The 22,717-nt window shown below is 42.2% G+C and overlaps 1 protein-coding gene across 4 annotated transcripts in view; it reads right to left on the bottom strand.

Annotated features, from left to right (window-relative positions):
• Positions 1 to 886: 886 nt before the first annotated feature.
• The window catches only part of TMEM39A (transmembrane protein 39A), a 29,695-nt gene continuing 7,864 nt past the window's right edge, over positions 887 to 22,717 (bottom strand). For 3 of the 4 annotated variants that reach the window (XM_072398393.1, XM_072398394.1, XM_072398395.1), the window contains exons 2-9: positions 12,792 to 12,982; positions 11,125 to 11,359; positions 9,358 to 9,441; positions 8,693 to 8,847; positions 7,309 to 7,657; positions 6,034 to 6,221; positions 3,487 to 3,607; positions 887 to 1,606 (exon numbers count right to left, since the gene is read on the bottom strand). In XM_072398393.1, coding sequence (XP_072254494.1) covers positions 1,373 to 1,606; positions 3,487 to 3,607; positions 6,034 to 6,221; positions 7,309 to 7,657; positions 8,693 to 8,847; positions 9,358 to 9,441; positions 11,125 to 11,359; positions 12,792 to 12,907 — 1,482 coding nt within the window. In that variant the 5' untranslated portion in view covers positions 12,908 to 12,982 and the 3' untranslated portion in view covers positions 887 to 1,372. The remainder of the gene's footprint in view (positions 1,607 to 3,486; positions 3,608 to 6,033; positions 6,222 to 7,308; positions 7,658 to 8,692; positions 8,848 to 9,357; positions 9,442 to 11,124; positions 11,360 to 12,791; positions 12,983 to 22,717) is intronic. The other variant, XM_072398396.1, reaches the window with a different exon arrangement.

Genomic DNA, 22,717 nt, shown 5'->3' on the forward strand with positions numbered 1-22,717 from the left:
TACAAAATTCTTCTAAATCCCTTTCCAGCCTTTACACCCTTCAATGCACTTTAGAAAGTTGGGCTGTTTTATTGAGGCTTCAAGACCTCTTGCAAACCTGGAATTTCCTAAAAACATTTGCTATTAGATGACAAATGCTTTCAATCCTGGACCAGATCTATTCCAGGTTTGATGGCATCCAGGTTCACCTATTATAGTCTAGCATCCCCAGTCTTTGAATGCTTTAATAAATCAGGTCCATTCTGTGGAGAGAGCAGTTACCCTAAAATTAGGTCAATTCTGTTTTTATGGTTTTTTTACCCCATCAATAACCTTAAAGCGGAACTAAAGTTAAAATAAAAAAAACAACAACACATTTACCTTAAATCCCGCAGATCCGTCTATCCATCGGGAGGTTTCGTTCACTGGGTCCCCACGTCGTCCCGGTCTCGTTCTTCAGCCTTCTTAGCTTTTCTTCTGGGTTCTTCTTCATATGCCACCTGATCTTGCACTGCACAGGCGCCAGATCGGATGACGTAGATAGTGAAAAAAAAAAAAAGAATGCCGATCTCACTGAGCATGCGTGAGAACGGCATTTTTTGGCCCCCTATTAAAGAAAGGCTCCTCCTGCGCATGCCTGGTAACGGGCATATGCAGAAGGAGCAGACAAGTGCCTCCCGGGATGTGTGGCGTAGGTATCCTGGGAGGCTTTGTGCTCTTGATCGCCGAGGGGAGGTGTTGCAATTACACAGAATTTTTAATTATATAAAAGGGTTGTCTATCCTTTTATGTTTAGTATACATTTTGAGTTTAGTTCCTCTTTAATTGTGAAAGAAATACAAATACAGCAACATAAAATATGCAGCGATTTTACCAACATTGTGTCAAGCACACACCAACCCAGAGATTTATGAAAATCATTTTTTTTATTATTGTTTTGTCAATACTATCAAGCTCTGCCGTCATTAACACAGGCAAGTGGCACTGAAATTTGCTGGGCACAGAGTGGAGCCCACTACAAGGCCCTTTATAACACCAGGCCGCCACCCTCCACCCTCTTTGAATGATATCGGGAGGATGTCGGGCTGCAATGTCTCCTTCTAGTACATGCACGTACACAATCGTATATGTATACAATAATACCTGCATTATAAAACCAAAGGACATTTTGGTACATTTGTTGGGACAACTCTCCCCCAAACCAGTGAACACAAGAAAAAAAAAAAAGGTATACAAAATATAAAATATCTTAAATACTTATAAACATTGAGAGGAAAAAAAATAGAACTGTATGAAAATATTTTTTGTTTTTTTTAGTCTGCGGTTATATTCTCCACCCCCTACAAAAAAAAAAGAAAAGAAAAAAAAGTCCACTGTCCGGGCCTGGTTGTTTTCAGTGGGGTTTGAGTCCGTAGCTGTTGAGGGGGTGAGAATAAGCCCTTCCCAATACTATTCTGTCCCGTAGAAGTTTAAACAAGACATAGTAGTTGCAGAACAGGATGAGCGCCATGGAAAGCGTGTGATTCCACTTCTCGGCCCGCAGCAGGGAGTAAAGCTGGTACAGCACCAGGCTGCCTTCCATCACCACCAGGATATTCAGGAGCCGTAACGGCCGGTGAAATAGAAACTGCAAAGACAAAAGCAAATCTCAGTAAGTGAGCCATTCACAACCTGATATCTTTGTATTACATTTTAAAGCCTTAAAAAGGGAAACATTGCAATGTTATAGGAAATATCTAGAAAGGTCTATCGGGGGTTATATCGGGTCTAAGCTGTACCCACAGCTGTCCTATTCTTCCTAAAAATCACAGTGCTTGGGCACTTTTGTGCTTTGCTTCTCAGCTTTATATCTGCAGATCACCAAGACACTGCTTGATTTGCTCAAGAGATTTTTTGTCATTGTGCTTGCTCATAGTTCTGCTTGCTGGAGAGAAATCTGCATTGAAAGGATCTCCCTGCTTTTCCTTAATCATTCTATGGATCTGTGCCTCTGCCACATCTGCTTCCCATTTTCTGAGTATCTCTCTACCAGCCCTTAGACCAGGGGTCCTCAAACTTTTTAAACAGGGGGCCGGTTCACGGTCCCTCAGACTGTCGGGGGGCCGTACTATAGTTTGAAAAAAAAAAACAGGAGAAGATTCTTATGCACACTGCACAAAACGTATTTATTGTATAAAAAACATGAAAGAACAATACTATATGAACAGCACACTTGCCGATCATTAAAAAAAAAAAAGTGGCATTTACTTTGGCTTTAAAATTGCTTGAGATTATTCCTCAATTCCTATGTGCATTGGAAAATGCACAGATAAATTTGAATTTTCACTGTGTGTATTGAAAATGCAAATTTATCTTGCATTTTCCATGCAAATGAATAATCTCAAGCAATTCATTAATTTGCTTCTTTTTATACACCCTACCCTAGAGACCCAACACTACCCCACACTTTTTACTAATTAAAAAGGGCTGCTAAAAAAACTTTGTCAGTGTCTGCTACCTGTCACTCACTGCTGCCTTCATACATGGATCACACTGCAGCACATGTGTACATGATCAATGTGCATAGTATGTTTATACTATTTACAAATGTACATTGATCATGTACATTTGTGCTGCAGTGAGCAGGTAATGAAGGCAGCAGTGAGTCTCTGCTTTGCTCATACCTTCTCTGCCTGATGGCTTCAGCCCGACAGCTCCAGCGTTACCCCGGCAACAGTGGTGTCACGTGACCGGGTTCCCTGGAGTGCAGATGGCAGGCAGCCAGAACTCAGGCAGGAGAAGCAGCCTCAGCAGCTGGCGGGCCGGATGGACAACTTCAGGGGGCCGTATTCGTCCCGCGGGCCGTAGTTTGAGGACCCCTGCCTTAGACTCACTCCTTATCCATCTTTTTACCCCTTTAAGTCTGGTGATCTAATATGAGAAAGCAAAGCCCTGCATCCACCAAGATGGCCGTCTCCATACTGTGTGGAGCAAATGGCAGCAAATCAATATAGGGGAATGATCAGCTGCAGGGAGATCACAGACATTACTGGTGACTAGTCCTTTGCCCTCTGCATTATTAATGCATAGCTTCAGTTACTCATTGGAGCAAGCCAATTTCAACACAGGTTAAGACTTGCACCCTGAGGAATATATGATGGAGGCTGACTAAGTGACTGTTGCTTTGTGTTTCATACCATACACTGATGTCAGCCTGAAATTTAGCATGCTATTGACCTTGAATAATTGGCTGTGCAGATTTAAGTTGTATCTGTGCCATATATCAGCACGTTTGGTGGGACAGCTGAAAACACCCCTCCAAAAAGCCAATTTTAGCTATTTTTTTACAGTCTACAAGATACATGGCAGACACAATACTATTCAAACAACCAAACAAAATAAAGCAAATGCCAAAAGTGTAATTATAACTAGGAAACTAATTGTTTATTATAATTGTATCATACTGCAATCCAATTGGTTACTGCTGCTTATGTGAATAAGGGTGCATGTCCAGCAGGCTTTACTTACATAAAATCTGGCGTGCGAGACATCTGAAGGCACTGCTACGTTATAGGGCCCCACAGCTTTATATAAGCTTCGGCTGTGTCGTACCAGGACACCCTGCGGCCATACTGTGCTTTCTGACCAGCTGTGGAGAAGAGAGAGAGATTTCACTTGACCTTGGAAGTATCAATGCTCATGGTAATTATTTCATGCGTTATTAGATCACCATACACCTTTTCTGATAAAATCCTAACAAAATGAATAAATTGGGGTCACCCTTCACCTTTCTGGATTGCACAATGCAGCAATGGGAAGCGAGACTCCCATGGCAGATTTACAGAGCTGGAAACTCCAGGTGGTGAGATGTCACAAATTACGTTCCCACGTCACAGGTCCCGAGGGCCATTTCACCCGAAACTGTGCAATTGTCCACCTTCCTTTTTTTTACTAAACTCGTAAAAGGGACTTGGGAAGCTGCTAATGCCGACTTCATGTAGAAGGATGGAAAACTCGGAGCCTGGTTATCCTTTCTGTACTAGTTTACAACATTAAAATTCTGGGTATTGTGGAGGCAGGACAGAAGAGATACTGGTGGGGGAGCATTGGGAAGGGAAAGAAATCTACTTTGGGTGACAGACTCAAACTTTACTCAAACACAGACTCAAACACTTTAAAAAATCCATGATAGGGATGCATTGATCGCAGAAAGGAACAGGCGATTTCCTGTCCGCAATAATAGTTTTTACCTGCTTGAACACGCATGCGCAGCTCATCATTGGTTGCCAGGCTAAACCAGCAACCTCGACTTGCGCAAGCATCATCTCAACCCGGCCAATCAAGATGGCCAAATATCATCTCCAGGATAAAAAGAAAGAAAGATAGAGGTACCCTGTGACAGAATGGGGATAGGTGAGCATAGTTCCACTTTAGGAAATCAAAGTTAAGGCAGCTAAAAAAAAACAAAAAAGCCAACACCAATTTTTAAGAAGGAAACTGAATAGAGGTTGGCATACGAGGGGCTGCTGAGAAGTTCCTGGCTTTGCCCCCTTCCAGATGAAATAAAAAAATGAGTGTGGGGACATATGAAAGCCTAATATCTTAGTATGTAACTGTGCAAATATCAGGTCTTTGCTATTCTTAAAACGTTTTTTCTTTTAGTGAGAAGCTGTGATGGCAGAGGCACAAGCAAGTTTCACGTGGTTGGAGTTACGGGCCGTCATGAAGTTTTTGTTTCTCGAGGGAAAGTCAGCAGAGGACATTCACACTGAGATGTCACAAACACTGGGGGAGAAGTGTCGTTTCAAGACTGGGCATTTCACCATTGAAGATGAGCCCCGCAGTGCGCACCCCCCAACCTCAACTGACCCGGCAACCTGCGATGCTGTCCATGTGTTGATTTATTGAGGACCGGCGAATATCCGCAAAAAAGATAGCCCAGATACTTGACACCTCACAGGAGCGTGTTGATTTGTTATCACCACTATCCTAGACATGCGCAAGCTTTCAGCGAAGTGGGTGCCGAAATGTTTGAACAGTGATCAGAAGAAGAAACGAGTTGAATCCAAAGCCGTTTTGGCCCATTCTGAAACTGCACAGGACTTTTTGGCTAGGTTAGTGACTGAGGATGAAACCTGGCTCCACATCTATGATCCTGAAACCAAGGAACAGTCAAAGGAATGGCGACACAGCAGGTCCCCGTGGCCGAAGAAGTTCCGAACTCAGAAATCGGCCAAAAAAGTCATGGCGTCCGTTTTCTGGCACAAAGACGGTATTCTGTTGGTGGACTACCTACCTCAGGGCTCTAGTATCACCAGACAGTATTATGCTAACCTCCTGGAGCAGCTGAAGGAGGCAATTAAGACAAAACGCCGTAAAAACTTGACCAAAAGGATCCTTTTTTTTTTGCAGGACAATGCACCTGCGCACACGTCCAATGTTGTGGCTGCCAAATTGAACCCCCTGGGTTTCCAATTAGTCCACCATCCCCCCTGCTCGCCTGACCTGGCCCCTTCAGACTCTTATCTGTTCCCGAATGTGAAGAAACACCTGAAGGGGCAACGTTTTGAGGACATTTCTGATGTCAGAGATGCTGCTGAGAGCTGGTTTGCGGCCCAACCAAAGGACTTTTATTTGAACGGTCTAGAAAAGCTGCAACTACGCTGTACCAAGTGCATCAGTCTCAGGGGGGAATATGTTGAATAAATGTGTTATTTCATAACTCTCCTCCAGGCTGAATGATGGCCTGCAATGGTTTATCCATATTTATTGGTTTCTGGCTGTGAAAGACATTTTGCCAGCCAGGGATTGCAAAAATTAGGGCCACTCACTATCATATAAAAGAAGATGAAGACTAATCACATGACTGGATGGAAGAAAAAAGCAATACTTTTTTTTTTTTTTAAGTAATTGTGAAAGTCACAAGTAGCCCTTGCATATAAAGGAGACAATGTTACGATTAGTTTCCATAAGAGCCGCTCTTTCACTAATAAAGTGATGAGAAACCGAAACTACAACACGCCCTCATTTGATACCAACGCAGTCACCTCTAAAACAAACACAGGAAGGACTCACATGTGCTGTGGTGCGTTGCTGTATGTCCCGGGCTCCAGCTTCTGCCACTTTCCCAGGTGTGATGCCGACCGGTGCAGCAAATCGCAATACTTGGGTGGCAGCAGCTGTGTGGTCAGCATGACGAAGGCATTGATCCACACCATGATGAGGTGCTCACATGACCATCGCATGTCATAATACTGAGTGCTCTGCAAGGGAAACGGAAAACAACATCAGATCACTGAAAATGTAATTCATCAACACCTAGATACTAATAGCCAAAAACCAAAGCGTGTAGATAACAGGACATGAATGCAGAACCATGTGCCGTTTTTATTTGCTGTTCCAATGGTTTCTACAAAAACATAACTGATGACCCTGCTAGAAATCCAGTCACCTTGCTCTTTCTGGACTACAGAATACAAACTTCCCTCCTCATCTCTATAACCTACATAATCCTACAAAGTTGGGTTTTGAATATTTTTCTAGCAGCAACAGATAAAATACATAAAGAGGGTTGATTCACCAGAATATGGGCGATATGCAAGCTCCTAACCTTCACACTAATGGCGACTGTTTCAAATTGCAGTATTGTTAGATAACCAATATGTTTATACTCTCTGCTTTGGATTTGGCATTCTTATAAGTTTCCTACATTTTAAAATGTGTACACCTATTGGATTGTTTTCTTTACCCATGACTACGTTCTTGGCCGTGTTTTGATGTTGCAACCCTTTGTGGACTTTCCACTACTACCCTTTTTATGTTCATTTTTCCATTCCTTTTTATATTGTTATATTGTTGTAAAATGAAAATGCAAACAAAACAAAAGAAAAGAATGTTACAAAAATACAAAAAGAGGAATGATTCTACCTATTCAAAGTTTGTAATTCTGTATAGGCAGTTTTGTACATCCCTACTACATTGCATGGCCAGGAAGGTGACTACTGGCTTCTTAGATAGTTAAAGATTAGCAGCCTGAACGGTCAATGCCCTTTATAATTAGACAACAGATACGTTATTGCAGTGCTCTCATTCCTCTGTAAACTACAACACATAAGCAGACAGTTCTAATTCTAGTTTTTGTTCTATGCACGATGATTTGCATACAGATTTTAGGAAGTAATATTAAGAAGGCTTTTACAAGATAAATAACATGAATAAAAATGTTAAATGAACATAAATTATGGGAAGATTGGTGTTGAAATGAACGATCTGGATTTTTTTTAAATAGGCAAAGACAAAACAGTGAAGATTAAGCTCCGCAAATAAACATATCAAGAAGAAGAAACATACTTTTACAAAACACAGCGGCAGAATTGCCACATAGTAGGCACTGAAGAGTGAGTTGAACAGGACTTCTTTGATCCTGCGGTTGAAGTCTGCTTTTAGACACTCCACCTCGTTACGTATGAGGTCTGGGGACAGCGGACAGCTGTGGGACGGGATGGTAGGAGGGGAATTAAACTGTTCCCTCAGGGATTCGCGGAGGAGAGACAAAAAGTCTTTGGGTCTGACAAGGCTGGCTACGCCATTAGCACCATCCTCCACCAATGAATCCTGTACGAGGTATCCACAATCCGTGGGCAGAGGCTGGGAGCGGTTGTCTTGGTGAAAGCAGCAAAGAGGTACGTAGACTCCAAACCTGGAGAGAAATAGATGGTGGAAACACAAAGATATGAAGACCAACAATTCAAAATATTGAAAAATTCCAATGTATGGCCAAAAGGTGTGAACAACTGACCATCACATCTCTATGAGCTTGTACTCTCCATTCTAGAACCCCGGACGTTAGCATGCAGTTGACCTTGCTTTGTCCATAATATGGTCTATGCACTTCTGGATAAAGCTTTTCACTCGGTCTTTGAGTGCGTCTATTGGAATTTGTATGCATTTCAGCATTTGTCAGGTCAGGTACTGATGTTGGATGTGAAGGAGACTCAAGTTCCTCCACACCAAGCTCATCAAATGTCTTTATGGAGCTGGCTATATGTCCATAGCCATATATAATTTTGCCCCTGTTAATAGATCTGATGGTTGGGGGGGGGTCCACTAATGTTTGGCCAACAAAACAATCAGCTTTCCACCTAAAGCCGAACTAAATTTCCATTCCTAATACTTGTGTGGAGGCAGGGTTGTTATTGTACAAGGGACAGACAATGTCTCCTCTGGAATAAAACATACCTACTTGCCCGATCACAATCTGGTACTTTAAAGAGCACTGAACTGGACATGTTCGGGATACTGCAGTATGTTGGGATAAGCATGCAAAGGAGTTACATCATCCTAGTCAAAGATCTGACAATCAGAAGAGGACCAGATGAAGATGGTGGCATCCATAATAACAAGGACAGGGGAGCGTAACACAGACGGGGATCGGGGAGCGTAAATAAAAAAATTTTTAAGGCAAGCAAGTTTAATATATATATTTTTTTACTTTTCTGGTTTAGTTTTGCTTGAAGGAACAGATGAAGTGTAAACACGAGCTTCCCCCTTAACTCAACTCACTCAACAAACAAATTAATTCTAGTGATGTAGTGTTCTAAAACTATTAAACCAAAAAGGTCCAAAGGGTTGAATATTTATTACAAGGACTCTACATGGTAATGGTTTCATGGTATCAGCTCTGTCTGTCTCACACATAGACACACACATAAAAGAGTATGTAGCATTAACTTACGGGTAGCCCAGGAATAAGAGGTTCAGCACTGAATGATTGCGGAACAAATTGACCAGGGTCCAACAGAACACCCACCCGCACAGCGTGAGCAAGACCAGGCGGGCAGTGATCAATGCGCTGTAGTGGACCATGGATGATGATCCTACCTGAGAAGCCTGTAAAAGATAACCAATAGTAAGCCAACAAGTCAGCCATAAGAAGACACAAATAAATGCAGCTCTGCAAACATTAAATATATTATCAAATGTATTACATGACAATTGAAAAACAAAACCCAAATCTCAAGGAGGTGCAATGAATAAAATGTGGGTATATAGAGAAAGTGGCTGGATTTTAAAGGCACTTTGAGACCTGCGTTGTGAAACTTAGCAGCTGATAATTTCTTGTCATACAATGAGGAAACAGTATTTGCACACGGATGAGGTGCAAATCTTTAAGCAACAGATGCTGCTTTTGGTAACCCCAACCTGAAGCAGTCACATTCAAAAAAGGGTCCCAACCATTTTCATTTACTTGAGAGAACTTACAGAAATTTTCATCATTATTCTATGTTGTGTATACAGAAGAGGTAATGAGGGTAAAACCGTTCAGTGGAACGGATATATCAATAAATTCCTTGACATGGGTTTACCCCTATCCAAAAACTATAAAAAATAATAGCTCACCTCAGAAATCAGGGCCCAGACAAGTCGGCGGGCTAACATGACAGTGATGAAAGCTGCCAGGTGATAATCGATAAGATGGAAATTCTGCAAAAACAAAAGGCAATTGCACAGAGTAAAAGATTTACCCCACAAGTAAAAAAACTTGCCTATTATGCAGTCTTATATTCAGCCACATGATAGAGCTCTCCTTTTACATCACAACCAATGAGAACTCAAACAACAGCACCAATCCCCATTGATATTGAATATCAGCACCTTATCAATAACGAACGGTAACAAGCAATATCACACAAATATCGATTATTTACCACAGGGGCGTTAAACTCAAAGACACAGTGGGCCAAAATTAAAAACTTAGACGAAGTTGCGGGCCAACCTTAAAATTTATTTAAAAAAATTGGGGAAATTTTTCCTTCTCATTATATATAAACCCTTTTCATATGGAAACAAAGTGCTTTTGCTTCACGTTCAATCTGGAACAAGCCTAAAATAGAGAAAGAGGCATAAAAAATTTCTTTTTAATTTTATTTAAGAAAAAATCTCTCTCTATTTGTAGCCTTCTGAGTTAAACTTCAAAGGTAACCTTTTTGCACAGGCTAACAATAATAATAATAACAATATTGTTCTGTATTGTTGGATTGTAAAATCCAACCATTCAGGTCCATGCCTTGGAGTAACAAGGAAAAGTACAGCTGATGGGGAGTGCTGGAAATGCCAGACACGGCCAATGCGGAGCTAAATCTTATGAGTGGCCCGCCGCTCATAAGATTTGAAACTCCCTCTTCATTGAAATAGCGCCGCTACTAAAATTTCCGACATTACTTGCGTCTATAAAACAGTCCAATGCGGGGCCACACATAGGCAGAGAGGCCGCTGGTCTATAGAAGTGAGTGATGTTGGGAATTGTAGTAGCGGCGCTATTTCAATGCGCTATTCGGTGGACCAGCTGCAGTTCATATTTAGGATTCCTTTGGGGGCCGTTGCGGGCCAGAGTTTAAAGCTGCGTACACACGTGCAATTTTTGTCATTGGAAAGGATCTTTCATGATCCGTTCCAACGACAAAGGACTACACGATGCATGAACGGTGTACCGTTCTGCTCTATGGAGAGGGGAGGGGGAGAACGACGGAGCGGCACCCTGCTGCGCGCTCTCCCCCTTCCCTTGCATTAGGATTGGTCGTCGTTCATCGTTCGTGGATCCGCCAGGACGATCCACGGACGATGAACGACGCCGACTGTACACACGCCAGATTCTCGCCCGATATCTGGTCGATGCCGATTATCGGGCAAGAAAAATCTGACGTGTGTACGCAGCTTAACACCCCTGATTTACCAGGTTGCACATGCATTGACTATGCCCAGCTTTTATCATCACAGCAGTACTCTACTACTCTAAAAAGGCTCATCTGGAGGATTCTATTGGATAAAGGGAGCTGCAAAAGCTCCGGACAAAGTTCATAGGCCCATTGCAAGTTGGTGAGCGTGTCTCTTTAAAACCTATTGTTGGCCCGATGAAGTTCTAAATGTTATTTCAGCATTGATTCACCACTTTCAAGTTGTTGGCGTTGTTTAGCACGTGAGATAAAAAGTCGAGCATTAATCATGACAGTTAATCATCGGTGACAGGTTCACTTTCAGAATGACTTTGAACGGTCCCTGGGGGAACTAAAAAGAAGCGCCAACCACCTCTACCCACAGCCTTATCAGTACAGTACAGGTGCTCTTTGCAACAAGCAGAACAGGATCAGAAAAGTTTTATATCATTACCTCCTGACTCACCAGAGAAGTGCAGGAGGCGGGATGGTTATACGGGTACCACCACACCGTCTTGTATATGTTAATGTACTGGATGAAGAGCGACACAAGAAGGTAGATAAAAAAGAGAAACTCGAAGAGAAGACTTCCGTCCAGCGGCAGGTCGGGGATACGGCAGTGACGCACAGGTTCGGGGGTTATCAAGGCAGTTAGTGGAGGGGCGGATAGGCCAACGGCACTACCATTCCTAGAGAGAAAGATTCAAAGAATTAGACAAAACTCATATAAATGTCAGCTGTAATATAATTAACTTACAGTAACAAGACCAATACAGTGGGCTTTGGAAATGTGACCTGCCTGGCTGCCATTACAGAAATATAGACCAAAGTTCAGCACAAACCAGAAGACTACGCGTTTCGCACTACCGCACTGAATCCAACGGCTTGTGGCCTAAAACGCGTCAGATCTTAGATATTTATGGGTTGTGCTTGTTAGAATAAAAGGTCCTTGGTGCTTAACATTAAACCTTTGTACATCTGTATTTTTATAGTTGCAGCTGGATAAGGCTGATGAGCCCAGGACGAGGAGGGAGCCTGAATACCCCTGGCCACGTGCAGCAACCTCATTATTATTCTTTCGAAGATCAACTTGGAACAAATTTCATTTCACTGGCATACTCCTACATTCCATATATTTTGTGTTGTCATACTCAGTAGCTCAAGTTAAAATTTAGAACAATGTGACTCGGCCCTCTTTTTTCTGCTTCGTTTTGAATATTCCATACACATTTTTAATCAGTATACAAGTCCAAAGCTGCATGCAACTTTAGAGCTGCTGCTCTCCTGCCTTAAAAACCCCGTAATGCTTAGTGATGTCAGTTTTATGGTAATAGGTTTTTACGTACAAAAAATAAAAATAAAAAAAGAACCAAAACCATTATCATTCACAGTATTCACAAATACTTGGAATCTGCTGACATTCAGGTAATGCTGTAACGCTTACCTGGACCCAGCTGAGCCCATGACAGGTTCTCTTAGAGATAATTCTAACATGCTGCATACTTTTACATCCTGGTGCAGTTTTAAGGCCATCCCTGATTCGGGATGAAAGTCAGACATTCAAACCCGCATTCAAAGAATATTCTGATTCTTAAAAAGTGGAGGTTAAAGCTTAAAAAAAAAAAAAAAAAAAAAAAAAGGAACTTTAAAGATACAACAGAGGTCAGAGAGGAGAAACACAACCATTAGGCTTCAAGCAAAGGTTTAATCTCCTTATGGCTTGCCTTCCTGCCTTTCCTGGTTTCTCTTTCTCCCTTAACATGCCAATTATTATTATTATTTTTTTATTTAAATAAAAGTTTTCAGCTTTTTTGCCTTATTTAGGACCCGGTTATTAATCTTTGTGCTTCCCTATGCAGTGCTTGTTGATGGCTGGTGGGAGGGGCCAACCCTAAGTCATCATGATTGAAAGAACTGATATCCAATGAATGGAAAGGGGCAGGTCAGTGACAGCCGGGCTTGGAAGGGAGGGGCTAGATGATGCTGGACGTCCTCCACCCAGGAAAAGAAGTGGGATTTATCAGACTAGCAGAAGTTTCTAAAGCTCAGAGCATTCAGTGAAATCAGTAAATAATGTGACATTTCTTGCATTCCTACCCATGTCTGGCCTGCAGGACTCACCTGTTTCTCAGCCCTGTGCCATTGCCACAAGACCCGCCGCCAACCAAAGTCTGCAGAGAGGGCAAAGCGGAACGGCTTAGTTGCTGCCGACTAGGACCCCTTCTTCCACCGGGCATGACAAGGTGCCAGTCCGTGTCCTGCAGTCAGCTCCACTCCGAGGACAGGAATACAGCGCAATGCCGTTTTCTGCTCTGTAAAGAGAAGGAGACAAATCGTTATATAATGGTAGGGTATAATGCCACACAAGGGCAACTAAACAAGATTGTCAATCCAATCACCAAAGCCAACCTGAAATCTTCATTTATATCAATGTCAAATTAAATTTTCAACCTCTTAGATTGTAAGCTCTTCAGGGCCGGGTCCTCTCCTCCTGTGTCGCTGTCTGTATCTGTCATTTGCAACCCCTATTTAATGTACAGTGCTGCGTAATATGTTGGCGCTACAATAAACACTGCTTATTAATAATAAAAAACCATGTCTTTATGGAGATGGCTTTGTTCACAGGGGCAGTCAGGCTGCACTGTTCTCCCCAGCCTCTTTTAACTGGGCGCACCACCCAGCACTTTTCAGTAACCACACAAAAAAACAGCCGGGTGGTTACTCTATGAGGGCCACAACCTAAAGCTTCTTTCCACCTAGCTTGGAAAAATACCTGGGGGGAATACGGCAGTTCCGCAGAAAAAGGGTTCCCCCCAAACCAGAATGTATTTGTATGCTGTAACAGCACCCTTTACTGAATCCCTCTGAACCCAATCATTTGAAGTTGAGGGGTTCATATAGTTTTGCCCATAGGTCTGATGGTCAGGTGACCACAAAGCGTTTTTTGCCCATACACCACGGGCCGGATTTATTAAACCCCTCCAAGCCTGGAGAAGATAAGACTACCCTGGGAGAAATCTGGGTCATGCAGAAATAGATTTCTTAGAATTATTTGCTATGTTTTGGCAAATGTTTTCAATCCTGGATCAGATCCATTCCAGGTTTCCGGATCATCCATGTTAGTCCAACTTCTCCAGTCTTGGAGAGCTTTGATAAATCAGACCCTACGTGGTCACCTGACCATCTCACCGACCTAAACGACCAAGGCTCTGTGCTCCCTTTTTTATTAACAAAAGTGGTTGAATTGTAAGTGGTGGTTGCAGTTTAATATCAGTTCTTACAGAATCAGGTACCAACCCTTGTTAAGTATAAAAATGGGAGACAAGAGAAAATCCTTTCCCATTGCCGGGGGGCTATTACTCTCACATTACCAAGATTCGACTTGGAGGCTTCATACCCTCCTGACCTTTGCTAAAAGCGTTGTTAACCACACTACATAACCATACGTTAAAACTACAAGTGCCAAACAAATGTTGTCAAATCACTACCCCTGAAGAAGCCTGGTATGGCGAAAATGCGAAACGCGTCAGGTACAACGAACAACATAAATAACATCTATGATTAAAAGTTATAAATACATATGGAAAGTAATGTACATGACTGGCTAGAAGTCGCATGTCTAGTGCCCCCTAGGGCCAAAGTGATATTGTTCAGACCACAAGAAGCTATTGTGGCCTATTGTGAATTTGTATTACTATTATTTACTGAGTGTAATACAATACACTATTTGTACCAAAAACCTTGCTTTTTCTCGTCTCTCATTTTTAAACACCCTATTTAAAGTGGATTTATATAGCGCCAACATAATATGCAGCATGGTACATTAAATAGGGGTTGCAAATGACAGACAGGAGTAGGAGAGGAACCTGCCCTGAAGAGCTTACAATTTAAGAGGTGGGGGAACTATCAAACAATAGGAGGGGGCTATGGATAGGTGGGATCTAGTGAGGGTTTAGGAGACTGAAGAAGACGGGTAGGTGAGGTTGAAGCGTTGGGTTTTGAGAGCTCTTTTAAATGAGCAGAAAGTAAAAGCAAGTTGAATAGGACGAGGAAGACCATTCCAGAAAGTTGGGGGCAGCTCTAGAAAAGTCTTGGAGCCGTACGTATGATGAGGTTATGAGTGAGGAAGTCATTAGTATGTCATTAGAGGAGCGGAGAGAGCGGCAGGGGGAGTATTTTTCTATCAGGTCAGAGAGGTAAGTGGGACAAGAATTGTGGAGGGATTTGAAGGCAAAGCACAGGAGATGAATTTGATTCCAATGTGAAATGGAAGCCAATGAGGAGAACTACAAAGAACGGCAGCGGAAAAGGAGCGGTGGGAAGGATGGAGGAGTCTGGCTGCACCCTTCCACTTTAAGGCCTAAACCGCATTTTCTGTTCGGTGGAAGCGCACAGTGACGATATCTGGCTCGCTTTCCAGCCAGGACATCTGGTCATACAGACTGAAATCAAACGACTCTCTGCGGTTACCTGATCTTATCTTGGCAGTCATTTACCCAAGCTGCTTACTGTTTTGCTAAATATACAGAATCTCTGGGAGGGGGATGCCACACAACCTGATATAAAGCGTATGAGGTACTGGAAGCAGGGCAAATCCAAAGTCACAAAAACAAGTCACACGAAAAAAAGACTTTCAGGTAAATGTTACTATAAAAGCCTGGAAATCGGCACCCCCGGACAATACAATAAAAGTGCCACTCAAGTATAGTATAATATTAGCCAATAGACGTAAAAGCCAACACATATTACTCACAGAAAAAAGTTTCTAAAATGATTTTCCTTTCTGAACGATTTTGGATCACCATTCAACATACCAAGGACTGGATACTCCAAGGAGAGTCAATACATTAGCATAGTCCCTTCCCTTATTCATCATGGCCCATTATGGGACAATAGATTAATGATTGGTGCTGAGCCAGCTCCTCAGTCTCTCCCCTCCTTACATTGTATACTTTTCATACAGGAAGGGAAATAGAATAGATCAGCGTTTCTCAACCAGGGGTCAGTGGAACCCTAGGTTGCTCTAGAGAAGCCTTTCCAAAACTTTTTAACATGGGGGAACCCTTAAAATAACTTTCAGGTCTTCAGGGAGCCCGTTCTATAATTACTCTATCAACAGCTTATGGTACATTAGTGTGGTGGTCAGTGGGAAACATTCCTCTTACATTTCTGGCCATTGGGAATAATGTCACCCTTGCAGATAGCCAAAAAGACCCTTGTTGTCACCTAAACTGATCCTAAATGTACAAATTGCTCAAGGAACCCTTTGCAATTTTTGAGGGAACACTGTTTTAGAAACTGTGCTCCAAAGGTTGCTGGGGGTTCCTTGAGCACTTTGTACATCTCAGGTCAGTTTAGGTGACACCAAGGGTCTTTTTGGCTATCTGTAATGCCAAGATGGTGGCACCCAGCAGCAACCTCAAGGCTTTGGATATTCATAAAATTTATTCAAAATTTTGGTAAAATTAATAGATCGTGCAACAATGCAAACCCATTATTCATTTACTCTTACGGCTGGGCTGGTTGGCTGCCATGAGTATGGAGCATCCATGAAAAAGAATGGGCCATGTGGAGCTCATGTACAGCACAGTAACTGAATGCGCCCGAGGCTACATTATAAAGCACTAAAATTATATAAATGAGGAATAAATACCGTCTGAGCTTCCATTCCTTTTAACAGACTGCTATGAAAAATTGGTCACTTGTTCCCCTTTATGGAGTAATTAGCACTGTTAGCTGAAAGTAAACATTAATAACTTAGGTACAATGGTTTGCTTCTTATACCAGCAAACAGGCTTGAGTAAAATTATTCTGGCTTGGTTACAAAAAGTACTCCTGCTGCCTATAGGCAACCCGTGCTTCACCCATTCAGGACAACAGCACGCTGCAATACAAACTTCTTTCCCAGCACTGTCCCCTACAGATACAATCATCAGATTAGTATATACCAAGTCACTTCCATATTGAATAACATCCAGACTTACTCAATTGGGAAGACAGTGCACAGGTAGACAGAGCTCGGCACTCCTGTATTTTGGAGGGCAGTGGAGCCATCAGCCAGGGTATCCATGTTTTCAATTTGTAATATGTTTGATCTACTCTGCTCTGTGCATATAAGAGATCACATAACCACTGCTTGGACATGATTTTCAGGTACTAGGGAACTGACTACATCATAGCTCACACTACGTATAGAGAGGTTGATGGAAAATCCTTCTAGAAGAGAAAATTCTCCATTCCCCCCAATTGGATATAAATACGTTTCCCTTTGCTCTCCTAACACCCCATTAGGCACCAGGAGACATAAGGAAGTATCCAGTACAGAGGAGCATGTTACTCACATTATACAATGCTCATGAGCCAATGAACGTAATCACAGGGGAGCCAAAAGCCCCGTGTATTGTTATCCCCGGCCCCTTTTAGCCGGGTGCACCGCCCGGCACTTTTCAGTAACCACTTGGCTGTTTTCTGAAAGTTTACAATACAGGGACTGCCACCCACCTACAGCTTTTTCCTACGCAGCTTTAAAAATTTGGGGAGAATACTGCTGTATGAGCAAAGCTAGGGCGATCTAAAGTGAACCTGTTGTACTGACCTGCAAGGGTAAAGCACAAATTAACTTCAAAAGAAACCTGAGCTAGGAAAGTAGCAAGGACTGCAACTTCTCATCGTTCCTCTAGTCAACCATTAGTCAGTCCCATCCAATAGTTTTATTATTTTCTGATTTTCCTGGATTCAGATCAGTGAGAGGTGAATTCTAATTGGGGTTAGTGTAACGCGCGTGCACTACTGGCTGTAATAACGTATAAGCAAGTGTTTCTCAACCAGGGTTCCTGCAGGGGGTGCTAGGGGTTCCTGGAGCAATTTGTGCCTCTCAGGTCAAATTAGGTGACAGCAATGACCTTTTTGGTTATTATTCTTCCCAATGGCCAGCAATGTCTTCAGTGTACTCCTGGTATATTTACTATATCCACATCTACATTAGCATGGTGGTCAGTGGGAAGAATACCCCCCTACAGATAGCCAAAAAGATCATTGGAGTCACTTAGTCTGACCTGAGGGGTACAAACAGCTCATTGCTCAAGAAACCCCCAACAAGCTTCAGAGGAACCCTGGTTGAGAAATATTGCTCCAGAGGCTGCTGGGGGTTCAGGTCAAATTAGGTGACCCTATGGAGCAATATTTCTCAACCAGGATTCTTTCAAAGGTTGCTAAGGGTTCCTTGAGCAATTTGAACTCTCAGGTCAGATTAGGTGACACCTATGATGTTTTTGGCTATCTATAGGGGTGACATTCTTCGCAATGGCCAAGCATGTAGGAGGAATACTTCCCAATGACCCCCACACTAATATACTCTGAGCCGTGGATATAGTAATTAGAGCAGTGGATTCCGGAGGACCCAAAAGTTATTCCCCCGTGGTAAAAAGGTTTGGAAATGTTAGAATAAAGGCCCATTATTGCAAAGTAGATTCTGATTCCAATGTATCCATTTCCATCAAATTACATCACAATAAATTAATACAATGAACTATAGTTTTGTACATCATGTCCTTCACCAAGCTCACATGGAACTTATAAGACGATTATTCTTTATTTATCCAAACAGGAAATCCATCGTGCCGGGCTGCTGAGCAACTGGTAACAACAGGAACCAAAATGTAACAATCTGCATCCCAAAAGGATACAACAAACATCCATTCCTCATAAATTCCACAATGAGACATCTTTCATTTCTCTACTGGTAACAGAACTGACATTAAGGACTCCTTCCGACTAGTGAGTTGTGATAACATGCGTGCAGAACATCATACCAGTAGGTCCAGGTTGGGTTGCCGTTTATAGGTAAAGTGGCTGCAAACTCTACAATAAAAACTTATTAAAGTCTATTTAATGCTAACATTATTGTGAGTCCTTTATTAAGAAAGAAAGTGTGAAGCAGAACTACACAGTGTTCTCCCCAGTGCCTTTTAGCCGGGGTGCAACACCCGGGACTTTTCAGTAACCCCTCGGCTGTTTTTGGGTGGTTACTGAAAAGTTAGGTCACAATACAGGAGCTGCCGATCGCCTACAGCTTCTTCCCACCCTGCTTTAAAAAAATTCTAGGATGCTACACCCTGGCGAGACTCATTTTTCCAGTTCTGTTTCAGGTGCCGCCATCTTCTTTTCTCGTTCCAATCTCCAGCCATCTCGAATGGCCGGGATGACATAACTTCCCCAGGGCCCATTGGAGTTCATTAAGCCCCGACACCCGCAGGGGAAGCAGAGATGTGCCGGGTATACTGGCAACAAATACTGGCTCAGCAAAATGTGACAGACGGGTAGCAATCAGACAGGCAAGAATACTAATTGCAGAAGGGACATTGCCTGTCTCGTTCTGGAATACCTACCTGCCTGATGCCAAATATTGGGAAAATGACTTTCGAATCCTGAATTGACTTTATATTCTCTTTTTAGGAGTGGCAACGATCCGCAAGTTTATCCAACCTCTGCAGCATTGCCATCATTGTAGCTTAATAAGCAATGCTGCAAGGGGCATGCATTGTAGGATGTTTACCCATGCACCCTCCATAATATCCACATCATTTCCTTTTAGAAAGCACAGCAACTGGCTCAGTGGCTGGAATTCTTGGCTTTGTAGCACTGGGTCCGAGTTTTGGATCTCAACAAAAAGATTGTAGGTTTTTCCCCGAGGAGAGCTGCCCAGGCATGAAGTAGTAAAAGCATCTGAAAATGCCATTTTCACCACCATGTTTTACAGTTGGTTTAAAAAAACTATGCTTTTTTGAATCAACAATTCTGCTGTTACTGTGGCCAAACAACTCTTTTACTCATCAATCCATAGCACATTGTTGCAGAAGGTTCGGCCTTTGCCCATTGATCCAATAGAAAATGAATATCTTGCTCTAATATTGTCTTTGGACACCAAATGCTTTTTCCTGGCACAGAGAAAACTAGAGCAATCTTTCTGATTTGAGATGGACTTTAACTGTTGCAACAGTTACTTGCAATGATCCAATGATTAAATTGTGGGGTTCCTAAAGGCTCATTAAGCAATAAATAGTCGGTCTTCACTCGTCAGTCTGCCCAATCTTCAGTCATTAAAAATCTTGTCACTTCTAGCCTAATTACAGTGAAATGATCTGAATACGTAAAAAAATTACATTAAAGAGGTTATATAGAGTGTAGTTACATTCTCATTTAACTATACAAGCACAGCAGTACACCTAACTAGCTATTTTAGTTGCTTCTCCTGCTCTTAAGGTGAGCTTTGCTACACATTTATTGATAAAATGTACACAAAGCCCACAAACAAAAAGATAAAAAAAAAATACCTGCTTGCATAAAAAGGTAAAAATTCAAACCATCAAAGTTGCCAAAAGGAACCCGTAAATCTTGGGTTTGGTTTGTACTTCAAAAGGAAAGAAGTCTCATTGCCCATCTGAACAAAGCCAATATGAACCTGAGAATAAAACCCAGAAGCCTCTAGATTATAATGAAAAGTATCTCCCTCTAAAGCAATGGACATCATTTAAGTATATTGAGGCTGTGCGTTATTTTGGAATTATTGGACTTTATTGCAAAGTATATGTATAATAAAGATATTTGTATATCTTTATTATACATTATTGCATTATTTTGGACTTTATTGCAAAGTATTTATATAATAAAGATTTGCACCAAGGACAGCTCTCTGGTTCTATGTGAGTGGGTGGTAGGCCTTTTTGTACCCCAACTTTTCAGTAACCACCCAAAAACAGCTAAAAAAAGTGCAGGGTGGTGCGGCTAAAAGGGGCCAGAAAGAAAACACTACAGGTTGGTCCTTAAATAAATGCTGGCACAGTCAGCTACAAGTCTTGCATGTCCTTGGGTGACAACACTGCTCCCATGTGCAGCATGGTGGCTCAGTGGTCAGCACTCTGGCCTTTGCAGTGCTAGGTCCTAAGTTGAAATCCAGGACACTATCTGCATGGAGTTTGCAGGTTCTCCCCATGTTTGTGTGGGTTTACTCCGGGGACTTAGGTTTTCTCCCACATTCCAAAACCATGCAGTTGGGTTAATTATCTTTCACCCAAAACTGACCTTAGATTGTATTAATGAAATATGACTATGGTAGGGACATTAGATTGTGAGCTCCTTTGAGGGACAGCTAGTGACATGACTATGGACTTTGTACAGCACTGCGTAGTAAGTCAGCGCCAGCGTCAGCTTTGGAGACTATCAGCATTGTCACCTTAGGACAGGAAGTCCTTCACTGGCAGAATCAAATGTATGAAGTGGATCAGGAATGGGCAATATATATACATGATAAAGTTTTGTGTCTAGAAGGGACAGGAAAAGGGGAGAATTAATACAATCAGAAATAAAACTTTCTACTAGAGTAGAAATGGGTTTTCGAGTTGTCTGTGAGCACATATTATTATTACTACTACTACAAAGTATTCATATAGCGCTGACATATTGCACAATGCTGTACAAAATTCATAATCATGTCACTGTAACCTCCTCCTCTCTGGTATTCCTCTAACCCGACTCTCTCCTCTATAATTTATTACGAATGCTGCAGCCAGACTCATCCATCCTTCCCTCCGCTCCTCTTCCGCTGCATCTCTTTGTAGTTCTCTCCATTAGCTTTCATTTCACCTTAGAATCAAATTTAAGCTCCTGTGCTTTGCCTTCAAATCCCTACACAGCTTCTGTCCCACTTACATTTCTGACCTGGTAGCAAAAAAAAAATACTCCCCAGCCGCTCTCTCCGCTGCTCCAATGACCTACTAATGATATCCTCACTCATAACCTCATCACAAGCACGGCTCCAAGACTTTTCCAGAGCTGCCCCAATTCTCTGGAATAGTCTTCCTCGTTCCATTCAGTTTGCGCCTACTTTCCACTCATTTAAAACAGCCCTCAAAACACACACTTTTTCAGACTTGCCTACCTGTCTTCTTTTGTCTCCTAAAACACTTACTACTTCCCACCACTCTATACCTCCCCTCCTAATGTGTGATACTTCCCCCACCACCTAGATTGTAAGCTCTTCAGGCCGGGGGCCTCTCCTCCTCCTGTGTCACTGTCTGTAACTATCTGTCATTTGCTACCCCTATCTTATGTACAGCGCTGCGTAATATGTTGGTGCTATATAAATCCTTTTAATAATAATAATACATGCCGGCCCAACCAATGAAGATGGCGGAAGATCGGAATGCATAAGAGAAGAGGGGAAAAGATGGCATTGTTTGCGATAGATTGAGGACAGGCAAAAATCCTCAAGGTGGACCTCCTCGATGGAGACACAAGTAAATAAAACGATTATCTAAAAACACAGAAAAACTATTTGGGCTGTTGAACTGTCTTTGGGTGATTACCTTTCACTTCACAGTTCTAAAAGTGTAACAAGGCCAAAACTTTTTTAGATTATACAATGTAAGCGTAAGGGGTAAAACCTCTGTTAGGTTTTTATGCTGCTGGGATTCTACACTTCCTGTTATAAAATCTCATTACCACTAGAAAAACCAGCGACATGAGAGAGAGAGATGAGAGACATGCTAGAGATAGAGAGGAGTGAGATGCATGAAATAGAAAGAAAAAGAAAAGAGACACAGGACAGAAAGAGCAAGGCATGCGAGAGACAAGGGAGAGATACCAGAACAATGATATGAGAGAGACATGTACAGACAAGGAATTGTCAGACTTCATTAGAGACTCCTTAGAGGAAGAGAGGAATCTATACTGATGTACAGGGTGTTACAGCATTCCATAGACTGGGAGAGCGAAGAGAGAGAGAAGAATGAAAAGAGCGCGAGAGCAAAGAAGGAAAGAAAGAGTGAAGAGAGGGCGAGAGCAAAGAAAGAAAGAGCGCGAGAGCAAAGAAAGAAAGAGCGATAGAAGAAAGAAAGAGCGATAGAGCAAAGAAAGAAAGAAAGAGCAATAGAGCGCGAGAGCAAAGAAAGAAAGAGCAAAGAAAGAAAGAGCAAAGAGAGCGCAAAAAAGGAAAGAAAGAGCGAAGAGAGCGCGAGAGCAAAGAAGGAAAGAAAGAGCGAAGAGAGCGC

This window comes from Pyxicephalus adspersus, chromosome 1 (assembly GCF_032062135.1).
Source record: "Pyxicephalus adspersus chromosome 1, UCB_Pads_2.0, whole genome shotgun sequence".
NCBI classification, from domain to species: Eukaryota; Metazoa; Chordata; class Amphibia; order Anura; family Pyxicephalidae; genus Pyxicephalus; species Pyxicephalus adspersus.